The sequence below is a fragment of the Anolis sagrei genome, chromosome 2 (genome assembly GCF_037176765.1).
Source record: "Anolis sagrei isolate rAnoSag1 chromosome 2, rAnoSag1.mat, whole genome shotgun sequence".
In the NCBI taxonomy this organism is placed as follows: domain Eukaryota; kingdom Metazoa; phylum Chordata; class Lepidosauria; order Squamata; family Dactyloidae; genus Anolis; species Anolis sagrei.
This window is the reverse complement of record NC_090022.1, coordinates 172,491,526-172,508,342: the sequence shown is the minus strand read 5'-3', so window position 1 is coordinate 172,508,342 and position 16,817 is coordinate 172,491,526. Positions and strand designations below refer to the sequence as shown.

At 45.3% G+C, this 16,817-nt stretch overlaps 1 protein-coding gene across 4 annotated transcripts in view; it reads right to left on the bottom strand.

The window, feature by feature from the left end:
• Nucleotides 1-16,328, bottom strand: part of MAGIX (MAGI family member, X-linked) — a 64,168-nt gene extending 47,840 nt beyond the window's left edge. Inside the window, exons 1-3 of one of the 4 annotated variants that reach the window (XM_067464145.1) lie at nt 15,954-16,328; nt 6,205-6,383; nt 5,999-6,075 (exon numbers count right to left, since the gene is read on the bottom strand). In XM_067464145.1, the coding sequence (XP_067320246.1) occupies nt 5,999-6,075; nt 6,205-6,269 (142 nt within the window). In that variant the 5' untranslated portion in view covers nt 6,270-6,383; nt 15,954-16,328. Of the gene's footprint in view, nt 1-5,998; nt 6,076-6,204; nt 6,384-15,953 lie in introns of those variants that run through there. The other 3 variants (XM_067464146.1, XM_067464143.1, XM_067464144.1) reach the window with 3 other exon arrangements.
• Nucleotides 16,329-16,817: the final 489 nt, after the last annotated feature.

Here is a 16,817-nt window from a genome sequence, read left to right as displayed (position 1 = left end):
CTTCCTCAGGAACAATAGAGACGACTAAAACTAGACATAGGATGATGTGATTTGTTCTCAAGGTTATACACTTACGTTTAATCTAGTTGGTGCTATACGATGGCAGGGGGCAAGTCTGAAACGATGAGGGTGAAAAGTGAGTCTGGCCACTTTGCATCCCCACATTTCCACTCTGCCAGTGGATCAGATTATTCTTGCCAGAAACAAGATCTTATATCTTGTAGAGAGCTTTTAAAACTACTGTATATTCCGGGGTACTAGACGACTTTTTAGGCATGTAAAACTTTATAAAATTTTGGGGGCCGTCTAGTACGCCAGGTATAAAATAAAAATAATAATAAAATTACTTAACATGGCTGCCTTGGCCTCGGGCTCCCCTCCTCCTCCTCCTCCGCCTTGGCTCATGGCGGCCTCCCGGGCAGGCTCCCCATCCTTCCTGGCCGCCTTCCTTGCAGAGGCCCAGGACTCTCCTTTGTTGGAGGCCGGGCCCCTGGACTGCTTCCCGCGCTCCTCAGGCCGCTCTCCTCCTTCCTGTCCATGCCTCGCACGAAGTGCCCCTTCTCCCGCGAGACGACGTTGTCTTGTGGGAGAAGAGGCACTTCTCGCGAGACCTGGACAGGAAGGAGGAGAGCGGCCTGATCAGAAGGGCCTCTGGCACTCCTCAGGCCGTTCTCCACCTTCTTGTCCAGGTCTCGCGCTAAGTGCCTCTTCTCCCTTCTCGTGGGAGAAGAGGCATTTCACGTGAGACCTGGACAGGAAGGAGGAGAACGGCCTGATTGGAAGGGCCTCCGGCGCTCCTCAGGCCTCTCTCCTTCTTCCTGTCCATGCCTCGCGCGAAGTGCTTCTTCTCCCGCGAGACGACGTCTCGTGGAAGAAGAGGCACTTTGCGAAAGACCTGGACAGGAAGGAGGAGAGCGGCCTGATCAGAAGGGCCTCCAGTGCTCATCAGGCTGCTCTCCTCCTTCCTGTCCATGCCTCGCGCGAAGTGCCCCTTCTCCCGCAAGATGACGTTGTCTCGTGGGAGAAGAGGCATTTTGCGCAAGACCTGGACAGGAAGGAGGAGAGCGGCCTGATCAGAAGGGCCTCCTGCGCTCCTCAGGCCACTCTCCTTCTTCGTGTCCATGCCTCGCGCGAAGTGCCTCTTCTCCCGCGAGACGACGTTGTCTCGTGGGAGAAGAGGCACTTCGCGCGAGACCTGGACAGGAAGGAGGAGAGCGGCCTGAGCAGAAAGGCCTCCAGCGCTCCTCAGGCCGCTCTCCTTCTTCCTGTCCATACCTTGCATGAAGTGCTTCTTCTCCCGTGAGACGATGTCTCGTGGAAGAAGAAGCACTTTGCGTGAGACCTGGACAGGAAGGAGGAGAGTGGCCTGATCAGAAGGGTTTCCGGCGCACCTCAAGCCACTCTCCTTCTTCCTGTCCATGCCTCGCGCGAAGTGCTTCTTCTCCCGCGAGATGACGTTGTCTCGTGGGAGAAGAGGCACTTTGCGAAGGACCTGGACAGGAAGGAGGAGAGCGACCTGATCAGAAGGGCCTCCGGCGCTTCTCAGGCCGCTCTCCTTCTTCCTGTCCATGCCTCGCACGAAGTGCCCCTTCTCCCGTGAGACGACGTCATCTTGCGGGAGAAGGGGCACTTCGCGCGAGGCATGGACAGGAAGGAAGAGAGCAGCCTGATCAGAAGGGCCTCCAGCGCTCCTCAGGCCACTCTCCTCCTTCCTGTCTAGGTCTCGTGCGAAGTGCCTCTTCTCCCATGAGACGATGTTGTCTCGTGGGAGAAGAGGCACTTTGCACGAGAACTAGACAGGAAGGAGGAGAGCGGCCTGATCAGAAGGGCCACCGGCGCTCCTCAGGCCGCTCTCCTTCTTCCTGTCCATGCCTCGCGCAAAATGCTTCTTCTCCCGCAAGACGACGTTATCTCGTGGGAGAAGAGGCACTTTGCGAAAGACCTGGACAGGAAGGAGGAGAGTGGCCTGATCAGAAGAGCCTCTGGCGCTCCTCAGGCCGCTCTCCTCCTTCCTGTCCAGGTCTCGCGCAAAGTGCCTCTTCTCCCGCGAAACATTGTCTTGCGGAAGAAGACACACTTCGCACGAGGCCTGGACAGGAAGAAGGAGAGCGGCCTGATCAGAAGGGCCTGCTTTGGGTAGTCGTCTTAAACAGCGAGTATACCCCCAACTCTAAATTTGGTTGCTAAAATTGGGCGGTCGTCTTATAGCCCCAGTCGTTTTATACCCCGGAATACACGGTAGTCTAAAAGGCCAGATGAAATCAAACAGAAGGCCCAAAGCTTCCCATTTTATGTAATTTCCTCACCGGATACACCTGATTCACTGGCATTTCTAAAGGAAGTTAAACTTATGAAATGTAAATATTTTGATTTTTAACAACCTGGAGTAGATCTTGCCAAGACATGAGAGTTCTCCTTGATGAAAAAGACGGCCAGGCTCTACTACCCCAGAGGAAGGTTTTCAAACTATGTGTAGTTGGTCTTCTTATGACTTATTCAATTTTTAATTGTGTAAGAACCCACTTTTCACATTCAGTACCAGCCCAAGGCCTTCTGGCCCCTTCATTCATGTATTTCAGGGGGAAAGTTTGCAAATCTGACAGTAATACTCAGGGATACAGATATCACAAGATGGCTAAAACAAACGATAATATTTGCACTGAAACAAAATCTGCTATATATATAGAATACAATTGTAGGCGCTTCCAGACAGCTGTATAAAATTATTATTATTATTATTATTATTATTATTATTATTATCTGTATTTATACCCCCCTCTTCTCAACCCCGAAGGGGGCTCAGAGCGGCTTACAGATTCTGGCAACATTCAATGTCGCATCACACAAAAAATAATAAATATAACATATCAAATTATAAAACAATTAAAACATATAAATGCAGTAAATGCAACAATAAATAATAAATATAACATATCAAATTATAAAACATTTAGAACATATAAATGCAATAAAACATATTAAAAACAGTTTTAACAGAGCAGATGTTCCATCAGGGGAAGAATGAGATGGCAAAATCCACATTGAACTGAATTATATGGCAGTGCGGACTCGGATAATCCAGTTCAAAGTAGATATTGTGGCTTATCTGCCTTAATATTATCGTTGTTTTATATATCGTTGTTATTATTGTTGTTATTTTATACTGTCTTAATGTTTTAACTTGTTTTATGATATTGTGTGTACTGTGAAACCGCCTTGAGTAGCTGATTGGCTGAGAAAGGCGGTATACAAATACAGTAAATAAATAAATAAATAAATAAATAAATAAATATTCTGGGTTATATGGCTGTGTGGAAAGGCCTATAGTTTTAGCACTGGAATAGTCCATTTGATCCACTTGGGCCGAAAAAAGGCTATATTTTGGAACACGTAGCAAAATTGAATCCTAACATGACTTTTCCTAGCCTACCCACCCACATCTGGCTGTATAAATATTACCAGTATATGATCTCAAAGTGGGGCAAGAAGGGAAAATAGAATCACCTTTTACTTCAAGTGATTTTCACTTTCCATGGGTTGTTTACAAGCTGGCTTGACTGGGAAGAAAATAGATTTTCCTATCAGTGGGAATGAATGGTTGCATATGTTTGCCCAAAGAAATGGACTGGATGGGGTCTTTTCAATTTCTATGACCCTAAGATAATTACATTAATTCTATAGTATAGATCAGGGGTCCTCAAACTACGGCCCGGGGCCGGATACGGCCCTCCAAGGTCATTTACCTGGCCCTCGCTCAAGGTCAATCTAAGTCTGAAACGACTTGAAAGCACACAAAAACAGCAACAATCCTATCTCATCAGCCAAAAAAGACCCACACTTCCCATTGAAATACTAATACGTTTATATTTGTTAAAATTGTTCTTCATTTTAATTATTGTATTGTTTTAAGTGTTTTTTGCACTACAAATAAGATCTGTGCAGTGTGCATAGGAATTGATTCATGCTCTTTTCAAATTATAATCCGGCCTTCCAACAGTTTGAGGGACTGTGACTGGCCATCTGTTCAAAAAGTTTGAGGACCCCGGTATAGATGCACCCCAATTTTTCCATTCACAGATTCTCACACTTAACCCCCAACCCCTGACTCCTTTCTGCATCTCACCATTTTCACCTTGGCCAAGAGAGCTTTTGTGTTTTTAATGTTTGATTTTATATTGTTGTATCACTTATTATATTAGTTTTGCATTTTATGTTTTTCTTTTTTTTGGTTATACTATGTTTTTGTGTTATATTGTGTAAGCCGCACCGAGTCCCCCTGGGGGAGATGGAGCGGGGTATAAATAAAGTATTATTATTATTATTTGAAACACAACAAGATGAGTCCACAGCAGACACTCTGCTGGCTGTTACACTGGATCACACGTCGGACCAGGCCCGTAGCCAGGATTTCGTTTCGGGGGGGGGGGGGATTTTTTTCAGGGGGGGTTTCGGGGGGGCTGAGTTTCGGGGGGGGGCTGAGTCTGAGTGAAAGAGGGTCTACCCTAGCAAACCTTTTGTATCATTACCCCAATACCCCCATGCATATGGGATATATTGAGCATGGTGATCAGATCATGATATGAATAAACATAACAGTTTAAATAATGCACCAGTAAGGCCTTTTCGCAAACCACCATGAGAATTTCGGGGGGGGGGGGGGGGGCTGAAGCCCCTCAAGCGCCCCCCCCCCCCCCAGCTACATGCCTGCGTCAGACACTTCTCAAGTGTCTAGGACTGTGTGATGTATTGGCGAATAATGCCTGCAGATCCCAGTAAGGTGGCCTTCTGCAGCTGGCAGATGGTAATTTTGTCAGCGCCGATTGTGTTTAAGTGCAGGCCAAGGTCTTTAGGCACTGCACCCAGTGTACCAATCACCACTGGGACAGGAGCCCCCAGTGGCGCAGTGGGTTAAACCCCTGTGCCGGCAGGACTGAAGACCGACAGGTCACAGGTTCAAATCCGGGAAGAGGTGGATGAGCTCCCTCTATCAGCTCCAGCTCCTCATGCGGGGACATGAGAGAAGCCTCCCAGAAGTATGATAAAAACATCAAATCATCTGGGCGTCCCCTGGGCAACGTTCTTGCAGACGGCCAATTCTCTCACACCAGAAGCGACTTGCAGTTTCTCAAGTCGCTCCTGACACGACAAAAAAACCACTGGGACCACCTTTACTTATTATTATTATTATTATTATTGTTGTTGTTGTTGTTGTTATTATTATTATTATTTTGAACTCTTTGCCCCATTTTGGACAAGACAAGAGGGTTAGATAGAATGCTCCTTTTAAAACATTACTTGCAGTCACGTACAATCTAGCCACAAAACAAGGGAGTGATCATGAGCCAAAGGAAGGGTCCATTGGCAACTTCTGGGGCCATGAAGAGATGGGCTATAGAGCCCTTTGACTCTATCTGGACATGGGTAGCAGTCAATCAGCATTGCTATCGTTTTCTCCTTTCTGACTGAAAGTTAAAAATCAATCGGAGACCTAGTAACACGACACAGTCATAACACTACGATTCTACTTTAATTGCCATGATATACTGGGATTTGCCATTTAGGGAGGAGTACTTAGAAAATTCTTGCCAGAGAGCTGATCAGAAATGTAGTATATATTATCAGTGTTGACCAGGCATGGGCAAACTTCAGCCATCCAGGTGTTTTGGACTTCAACTCCCAGAATTCCTAACAGCCTACCGGCTGTTAGGAATTCTGGGAGTTGAAGTCCAAAACACCTGGATGGCCAAAATTTGCCCAAGCCTGGTGTAGACCCATATAATGCAGTTCAATGCAGTTCGGTCTCCATTGACCATATACTGCAGATCCAGCCCAAGTGACAAACACCAGAATTCAACTGGATGTAGCTGCAGAAGTCAAAGTATGAAATTGTACATTGTGGAAAGGTTCAAGGCTTGGACCATCTCTTTCTTCTCAATGGGCCATCCATTCGGGCACCCTCCCCGCCCCCAAAATAAAGGAATCCTACCCCTTCACTCACCTCCTGCAGCTGGGGTAGTCTCTGCTGAGGGGATCCGAGCTTCACATGTCACCTGAGGACTTTGCCGTGTACTGCAGCTTTGAGGAGATGGAGGACAAGGAGACCTTAATGTTAAGCTTCTCTTCCCACCTCCTTCCTTCCCTCCCTCTCTCCCTGTTTCCATTTTTTCAGCCCTTGCAGGTTAAGGGATAGCAAGCTGGACTGACCTGATGCCACAGGGCTCTATCCGTTCTGATCCCCAATCGTGGACATGGGGGCCGGCACCCCCCATGACTGCCTCACAGTCAGCACAGCCAGGGATCTCACTACGGGGGCCCAAGCTTAGCCCCCCACAACCAACAGGGGGGCTTCGCAGGGCCCCCAGAGGTTGCCTCAATTGGTCCTGCTGGGAGACACAAACATTTATTTATTTATTTTGCATAAATTAGTATAAAACTGATAAAAATAGAAGGGGCGCAGGTGGCTAAATATCTTTTGACCAAAAACGGGCAACAGCAATGGCATTGTCTGTAGCCTCCAACAATTCTTTCTCTGTACATGAGGCAGGGCCTAGTGGACAAGCATACAGATGTGGAATTGTCTGTTCTGCTCCACAGTCACATAAGGTGTGGGATTCTTTTAGGTAGTGCCATTTTGCCAGGTTGTCTTTTGATCTGCCCGCTCCACTTCTGAGTCTGTTCAGGGACTGTGCCGTCGCGCCTGGGGTCTATAAATCTTAGTGAAAGAAACATGGAGGTGACATCTCTCCCCAGGGGATTGCTTCTTGCCCTCCTATAGGAAACTGGAACTCCCAAGGACCAAGACACAACAGATAACTCAAAATGGTATTTATTGTTCACAATGAGTTATCTTTCTTAGGTATAAACTTGATGTTTCAACAGGGATAAAGAAAATATATGTTACAATCTCTGAAATCCTGGGTCCAAGGAGTTTTGCAGCTGAGAAGCTTTTCCAAGTTCCCTCTTTCTCAATGGCTGTGAATGTAGGAACAATCACAACCCCAATTCCAATGGCCTATATTTAAAGGCACAAAGCCTTCCTCTGGTGCCAAAGAACTGGTTTGAAGGCGCTTGAGACTTCTCAACGTCGTCCAGGTAGATCTGGGCATGAAGTATAAGTCTCAAGGATAAAAAACCTGAGAACTGGTGATGAGAGATAGCTTAAAACAAGGGCTTTAAACCCAAGTCTTTTACACATCCATCACATCACAGCTTGGGTGTGATCCTGGACTCATCGCTGAGCCTGGAGCCCCAGGTCTCGGCGGTGACCAGAGGAGCATTTGCACAGCTTAGGCTCGTGCGCCAGCTGCGCCCATACTGTCTGACTTGGCCACGGTAGTCCACGCTCTGGTTACATCCCACTTAGACTACTGCAACGCTCTCTACGTGAGGTTGCCCTTGAAGACGGCCCGGAAGCTTCAATTGGTCCAACGTGCGGCAGCCATGTTACTAACAGGAGCGGGACGCAGGGAGCATACAACCCCCCTGCTGTACCAGCTCCACTGGCTGCCGATTTGCTACCAGGCTCAATTCAAGGTGCTGGCGTTGGCCTATAAAGCCCTAAACGGTTCCGGCCCAAGATACTTTTACGACCGCATCTCGACCTACGAGCCCACCAGGACTTTGAGATTGTCCGGGGAGGCCCTGCTTTCGATCCCGCCTGCCTCACAGGCACGCTTGGCGGGGACGAGAGATAGGGCCTTCTCGGTGGTGGCTCCTCGGCTGTGGAACACCCTTCCTGTGGATATCAGACTGGCTCCTTCCCTGATGATATTCCGCAGGAAATTAAAGACCTGGCTGTTCAAGAAGGCGTTCGAACAAGAAATGCAATAATTGGTAATGACGACAGGAATGGAACAACGGAAAATGATACTGGATTGTGGTTTAGACAATGAGACGACGTGGAATGGCCTTTGTATTATTGATGATGTTTTTGATGACGATGTTTTTGGTTAACGCTATTGATTATTTTAGATTGTGTCTTGAATTTGAACCTGTTTCTATGTTGTACACCGCTGTGAGTTGCCCCCGGGCTGAGAACAGCGGTATATAAGCAAAGTAAATAAATAAATAAATAAATAAAGCTATCTGATGGTAGAATGAAGAAGGAAACACTGCCCACCTCTTCTAGGAAGAGGTGGGGCCAAACAATTGAGCGGGGGGAGCAATTCAACTGGTACAAACAACATTGAGTTCCCCTAGGGGTGAGAAAAGAAATACTGTAAATAAATAAATAATAATAGTAATTTTTTTATGTTGTACACTGCTTTGAGTCCCCCCGGGATGAGAAAAAAGGTATAAATAAATACTATTTTGGTGTTTCTGGAGTAGGTCAGAAGAACAGTTATGTGTGGGTGTATGTACAGTTATTCAAACTCGCTCTATGATACCCTTAAAATAGCCTGCTTTTAGTTCTATCACCACCACTGATAAAGCTTTTGTCTCTGCACACTGAAAGCTAGCATGTCAGGAAGGGGAAATTCTCTATCTAGCCTTTATTTTGATTATCGATTTTCTACATAAAGTGAGCTGGGGAAGGGTTTGAAAGGGAAGGTATCTATTCACAACTGTGGTATAGGAGAAGGACATATTATTCTGTTAAGTGGTATTATACAAAATCATTTTATGTCAGTATTTTCTATATCAGTCATATTCAATTTCTGAACAATCCCATGAATAATAATAATAATTTTATTTCTTATCTACCTCTCCCCATGGCTCAAAGCAGGTCAGAGTATAGAATAGAAATATGGGCAAAGGTGTTATATTTTATCAGACCACATTTTTGAAAGAGGTAGAGCACAGCATAGTGACTATAAAGTGAACCTATTATCCTCAAAATACTTTGCTCAAAATGATATCAGAGGTGCCCCGATATCATTTTGTTGTAGGTTTTTTCGGGCTATATGGCCATGTTCTAGAGGCATTCTCTCCTGATGTTTCGCCTGCACTCTTATGGACTTTCTATGAACTTTTGGAAACCTTTAATAAACTTTTCATGGACTTTGGAACTCTTAGGGACCCTACACCAAACCCTTATGAACGTTTATGATATTTCACTAATCTATATGTGCCTTTGGTGGAGCGTGGAGGGAGCGAGGGCTGACAGGGCTCCCTTGACCTTGCATGGTTTATCCCTTAGGATTTCCTTGTATGTTCCCTTTTCCCACTATATGTGTGTATGTCTATATTTATGAAATATGAAGGAAAAGCCATTGTTTTCAAAATCCAGCAACTCACCTAGCTCAGGAAGTCTCCTCATGCTTCCTGAGCTACTAATCCCCTAACAAAAGGTTTCACCACACCCATTTGCATGGACAATAAAACAAATGGTTCTTTGTATTGTCGAAGGCTTTCATGGTCAGAATCACTGGGTTGTTGTAGGTTTTTTCGGGCTATATGGCCATGTTCTAGAGGCATTCTCTCCTGACGTTTCGCCTGCATCTATGGCAAGCATCCTCAGAGATAGTGAGGTCACTACTTCTGATCTCACTACCTCTGAGGATGCTTGCCATAGATGCAGGCGACACGTCAGGAGAGAATGCCTCTAGAACAGGCCATATAGCCCAAAAAAACCTACAACAACTCAAATGGTTCTTATCAGCCAGATCTTGGAGGGCACAAGGCTAGTCCATCTGGAGATAAGACCTCTGGGCATCTTGATCCACCGACACAAAAGGTGTTTTCCTATCTGCAAGGAATTAGGACTTCACTACAGCTTCCTCCATTATGTCAGCCCTGTTGGCCGAAACCAGTTCCAAAGTTCATCAACACACCCCATATCTCCGGATGATAAAACAAAGGACTTAGCCATTTGGGCCGAATACAGATGATGATTCCAAGGAACTTAAACAATAAACCCTGGCCAGCTTGAGGGCTTACACACTCGCTGAGCCATTTTGCAAACATTAGTCATTTAAACCAGTCAACTGGACATTTCTTCATTGTTTTCCTGTTGCCCGCCTCCCTTCCACTCCGTTGGCTGAGAGGCCAAAGCAGAGCTCAGGCCACCATTGGCTATCCTGCTAGCTTGCCGATGTCACAGCCAATGACAACGAAGATGCCTCAGGGAGTGGGCATGGAAATGTTTGAATCTGAAATCTATATATTCTGTATTTACCTGCCTAGGAGACATGTCAATTTGTTTGACAGAATTACTGCAATCATCATCCTTTCCAGCTGGAATGAAATAAACATCTTGGTGTTTTTCTCTTCAACTTGGTGAGATTTATTCTGGAATATTGGCTTCCCTTTTCTCACCAGGCTATCCATAATGGCTTGGGCCTAATCAATGGCCATTGCACCAGGATTGTGGTGCAGCTGGCTGAGTGTCAGCTGCATTAAGATCACTCTGACCAAAAGGTCATGAGTTCGAAGCCAGCCCAGGTTGGAGTGGGTTTCCAACCAATTGTGTGTAGCCTGTTGTCGATCTTTGCAACCCGAAAGACAGTTGCATCTGTCAAGTAGGAAAATAAGGTACCACCTTAAAGTGTGGGGAGGCTAAATTAACTGATTTATGAGGCCATAAAGAAGACTCCAGCAAAGCATTTCAGCGGGGAAGCATGCGGGGAATGCGGAAGTGCTTCATCAGCATCGCAGATGGACGATGAAAGCGACAGCTCCCCTGGCGGCCAGAAAAAATGTTAAATATAGCCTCTGTGTATGTCTGTATATGTTTGTATGTCAAAAATTGGCATTGAATGTTTGCCATATATGTGTACACTGTAATCCACCCTGAGTCCCTTGCGGGGTGAGAAGAGCGGAATATAAAAGCTGTAAATAAATAAATAAATAAATTCTAAAACGCCCGACAACAAAAACACAAATACAGCAAGCTCTCCTCCACTGGCAAAGCTGGGATAGTAACACTAACCTACCTTACGAAACTGTTGTAATGATTTCTGAGACCTCTTCAATTCAATATACACATCACGACACTGGCCAGGGCTGGACTATTTAAGCACAGTATATAATTTTACTCATTTGGTCTACGTTAGGGTGGATTGCCTCAGAGAATGCCTCATGGAACAAGAAAAGCTGCACATGGAAAGCTTGTTAATAAACCCAGCACAATCTGTTCACATAATACAGATAAACCCACTTGCCATGGCCCATTTTTTTCTTATCTGGAACCAACTTTGTGAACAGATTCCTAATGTTGTGGACCCTCTCTGAATTTCTGACAGCTAGTGCTGCAGTAACACAGACAAGACCAGTCCTATCACGATTCCCAACTCTCTTCGCACAACAGCTGCGACCAGGCTGAGGTCAAATCGACAACATGATTATAAAAAGATTTTGTAATTCCGCCCGGCATTTCCTTATCACATCAATGCTGTGCCTGATCTGCCCTTTCACTGCCTGATCACACTGACAAAAACAGAGAGACACCACCTCCTTCAGGCCTTTGGGTTTCATTCTCTTGAGTCATGTGAAAGATCACAGTCTCGGTTTCAGTTATGGAGGCAAATGTTTTGGAGGGGAAGAAATGTGATCGCTTTGCTGCTAGGGCCCCTTCCACACAGTTGAATAAAACCCCATATTATCTGCTTTGAACTGGGTTATATGGCAGTGTAACCCAGTTAAATGGCCCTTCCACATAGACATTTAACTCAGAATATCAAGGCAAAAAATCCCACAATATTAATTATTTATTTACAATATTTATATGCCTCCCTTCTCACCCTGAAAGGGACTCAGAGTGGCTTACAAGATATATATATATATATATATATATATATATATATACACACAATATATTATATTATTAGCATATTGCAATATCAGTATTAAATATTACTATATTGTACTATACCATTATTAGTAATATTACATGTAATATAAATATATAATTATAATATCATATTATTAGTATTATATTGCATTACATTATAATATTATAAACATTATAGTTACATACAATAGATTATATTATTAACTAGGCTTGGGCAATCCATGGTTCTAAATGGTTCTAAAGTACTTACAAAACTAAAGTTCTGGTGGTGAAAATTTCAGAACTCTAACAAAACTCTCAAAATTTCATAATAAATGGCAGTTCCTAATTGGTTCTGTCATTAAAATCACCAATAATGAAATAATAATTAAATTTTGAAAGTTTTGTTAGAGTTCTGAAATTTTCACCACCAGAACTTTAGTTTTGTAAGTACTTTAGAACCATTTAGAACCATGGATTGCCCAAGCCTATTATTAACATATTACAATATCTATTAAATATTACTATATTGTACTATACCATTATATTGTAATATGATTAGTAATATTACATGTAATATAAATATATAATTATAATATCATATTATTATTATTAGTATTATATTGCATTACATTATAATATTTTAAGTCTCTTCTGCTGTGTTTTTTAGTGTTTTTATGAGTGATGGTCACTCGTTGGCCCGATAGGTGTATTTCTTGTATTTTTAGCGTTTTAAGTCTCTTGTGCTGTGTTTTTCAGTGTTTTTATGAGTGATGGTCACTCATTGGCCTGATAGGTGTCTTGTGTCCAAATTTGGTGTCCATTCGTCCAGTGGTTTTTGAGTTATGTTAATCCCACAAACTAACATTACATTTTTATTTATATAGACTACCCGTCCCCTGCCACCCGTTGCTGTGGCCCAGTCTGTGTATATGTGTTTTGTGTGTATATATTTGTGTGTATATATTTGTGTATATGTGTGTTTGCATACACACGGTTTTGCACATGTGTTGTAATTTGTTTGTGGCTTTTTAAGTCTCGTCTACTGTGTTTTTTAGTGTTTTTATGAGTGATGGTCACTCCTTGGCCTGATAGGTGTATTGTGTCCAAATCTGGTGTAGTTTTTGAGTTATGTTAATCCCACAAACGAACATGACTTTCTTATTTATATAGATTAGAATAGCACAGGAGACAAGGTGGAAGCACATTATCTGCTTTGCACTGGGTTATCTGAATCCACACTGCCATATACTGCAGTTGAAAGCCGAAAATGTGGGATTTTATTCAGCTATGTGGAAGGGACCTCAGAGCCCTTCCACACAGCCGTATATCCCAGAATATCAAGGCAGAAAATCCCACAATATCTGCTTGGCACTGGGGTATCTGAATCCACACTGCCATATATTCCAGTTGAAAGCCGAAAATGTGGGATTTTATTCAGCTACGTGGAAGGGACCTCAGAGCCCTTCCACACAGCCCTATATCCCAGAATATCAAGGCAGAAAATCCTACATTATCTGCTTTGAACTGGGTTATATGGTAGTGTGCACTCTGGGCCCTTCCACACAGCCATTTAACTTGGAATATCAAGGTAGAAAATCCCACAATATTTGCTTTGCACTGGGTTGTCTGAGTCCATACTGCTATATACTTCCAGTTCAAAGCATAAAATGTGGGATTTTATTCAGCTACATGGAAGGGACCTCAGAGCCACACAGCCCTATATCCCAGAATATCAAGGCAGAAAATCCATAATATCTGCTTTGCACTAGGTTATCTGAATCCACACTGCCATATATTCAAGTTCAAAGCAGAAAATGTGGAATTTTATTCAGCTACGTGGAAGGGGCCTTGGAGCCCTTCCACACAGCCCTTTACTCCTGAATATCAAGGCAGAAAATCCTACATTATCTGCTTTGAACTGGGTTATATGGCAGTGTACACTCAGGGCCCTTCCACACAGCCATTTAACTTGGAATATCAAGGCAGAAAATCCCACAATATTTGTTTTGCACTGGGTTGGCTGAGTCCATGCTGCCATATATTCCAGTTCAAAGCAGAAAATGTGGGATTTTATTCAGCTACATGGAAGGGACCTCAGAGCCCTTCCACACAGCCCTATATCCCAGAATATCAAGGCAGAAAATCCTACATTCTCTGAGTGTGGACTCAGATAACCAAGTTCAAAGCAGATATTATGGGATTTCATGCCTTGATATTCTGGGTGAGTGTGGAAGGGCCCTCAGTCCCGGGCAGAAGCGGCCCTAGGTAATTTTCAACGGTAAGTGAACAGTATTTTGGTCCCCCCACCCCCCCAACCAATCACTGTTTGTCATGGGAGTTCTGTGTGCCACATTTGGTTCAATTCCATCATTGGTGGAGTTCAGAATGCTCTTTGATTGTAGGTGTACTATACATCCCAGTAACTACAACTCGCATATGTCAAGGTCTATTTTCCCCCAAGAGCGCCTCAAGAGTGCCCCTGGGTGACATCAACTATACTGCAAATGCTTACTTTGCGTAATGGGTCGAGCCGCCCCTGGTCCCGGGACTTCCATACCAAAGGAGAGGGCCTCCTGGCAGTATTTGCAAGACCCAAACATTTTGGAGGAACTCTCTAGAGCAGTGTTTCTCAACCTTCCTAATGCTGCGACCCCTTAATACAGTTCCTCATGTTGTCGTGACCCCCAACCATAACATTCTTTTTACTACTTCATAACTGTAATTTTGCTTTTGTTATGAAACATAATTTGGGAGTTGTAGTTGTTGGGATTTATGGTTCACTTACAATCAAAGAGTATTCTGAACTCCAACAACGATGGAATTGAACCAAACTTGGCACACAGAATGCCCACGACCAACAGAAAACACTGGAAGGCTTTGGTGGGCATTGACCTTAAGTTTGGGAGTTGTAGTTCACCGACAGAGAGCACTATGGACTCAAACAATGATGGATCTGGACAGGCCCATAGCCAGGATTTCGTTTCGGGGGGGGGGGGGGGGGCTGAATTTTTTTCAGGGGGGGTTTGGGGGGGGCTGAGTTTCGGGGGGATTGAGTGAGTGAAAGTGGGTCTAGCCTAGCAAACCTTTTGTATCATTACCCCAATACCCCCATGCATATGGGATATATTGAGTATGGTGATCAGATCATGATATGAATAAACATAACAGTTTAAATAATGCACCAGTAAGGCCTTTTCACGAACCACTATGAGAATTTGGGGGGGGGGGGGCTGAAGCCCCCCCAGCCCCCCCCCCCCCCCCCCCGGCTACATGCATGGATCTGGACCAAACTCAGTATGCTAAATGTGAACACTGGTGGAGTGTGGGGAAAATAGGCCTTGGCATTTGGGAGTTGTAGTTGCTGGGATTTATAGTTCACCTACAATCAAAAAGCATTCTGAACACCACCAATGATAAAATTGGGCCAAACCTTCCACACAGAACCCCCATGAACAACTGAAAATGCTGTGTTTTCTGGTGGTCTTTGGTGACCCCTCTGGCACCTCCTGGCGACCCCTCCAGGGGTCCTGACCCTCAGGTTGAGAAGCACTGCTCTAGAAAGCAGGGGACCAGCAAAGGAAAAGATTCAGAGGACAGGAGGGGAAGGAGAGAGATGGGATTCCCAGAACAGAGACTGACCTCAGCACTTATCTAAGCAGGCGGAGAGGGCCGGAGGCAGAGGACACCCTCTCTCACTGCTATCTGTGCTATAGAGATGGGAGGCCAGAAACCACATCTCCCCACCCCTGGAGATGATGAGATCCACTGTCATGGAAGAATCCTAGGATTTGGGCCGGGATGCCCCATCCTGGCTCTATGTCCAGACGCGGTGACTGAGCTAAAGCCATGCTGGAGTAAAAGGTCTGCTGAGGTTAATCCCCCCTTCATCTGCCCGCCTGGTCACCCTCTTGGAGGGAGAGGGCTTGGGCCAGAGGAGCCTCTGCGCAGGGAGTTCTGCCACATCCCTTCACAGCAGCCACCCTTCCTGCTGGCTGGCCTTGTCACATCCCATCCATCTCCTGCCACTGCACTCCTCCTCTGCTCCTATGTCTCCTTGGACAGTCCATCCCTTCATCTTCTTGCCCTCCCTTCCCCACCCTTTCTTTCTCTCCCCCCTTGCAGAGTAGACTGGTGTGGGATGGGGATAGAATCCTATTAGAAAGGCTCATCCCTCCAGCCAGCTTTGATACTGGGAGCCTGGGGAGGGAGAGAGGGAGGAAGAGGAGGAAGATGCCCTTACCTCTGGGGCTGCTGCTCCAGTCGCCAGCTCTGTTCTGGCTTGCCCCAATCCCCCGCGGTCTGGGCTTGCCTACCTGCCAGCCACCCTTGGCCAAGCAGGAGCAGAGCTTGCAAAGAGGACAGACAGAGAGAGAGAGAGAAAGAGAGGGAGAGGGAGAGACAACCTTGGTGGCAGTGGCGGTGCTGCTGCTGCTGCTGCCCGAAATAGCAGCGCTTGAGCCGGGGAGGGACCATCGGTGGTAGCCAGGGCAACGGGGACAGCTACCCTCCTCCTCCTCCTGCCTGGCGAAAGTGATGATAGGGATGAAGGACAGGTGGGCCGGCCAATCGGAGGGCGCGGCGCTTGATAATCCGCAGGGCTGTGGAACGCTGCTCCTCTCTTTCTCCCGCTGATGCTGAGCCTGCTGTCCCTGCTTCTCCCGCTCTGTCCGGCCCGCTGCTGCAGTGCCCACGTTGGCCTCTAGGGGCCGCTGACGTGCAACCCTAGCTTCTCGGGCTTCTATCTCTCTCTCTCTCTCTCTCTCTCTCTCTCTCTCTCTCTCTATCTATCTATCTATCTATCCATTGTATCCATCCATCTAGTATCAATCAATCAATCTATCAATCTATCTATCTATCTATCTATCTAGCTAGCTAGCTAGCTAGCTAGCTATTGTATCCATCCATCTAGTATCTGCCTACCTACCTACCTACCTACCTACCGACCTACCGACCTATCTATCTATCTATCTATCTATCTATCTATCTATCTATCTATCTATCTATCTATCTATCTATCCATTGTATCCATCCATCTAGTATCAATCAATCAATCTATCTATCTATCTAGCTAGCTAGCTAGCTAGCTATTGTATCCATCCATCTA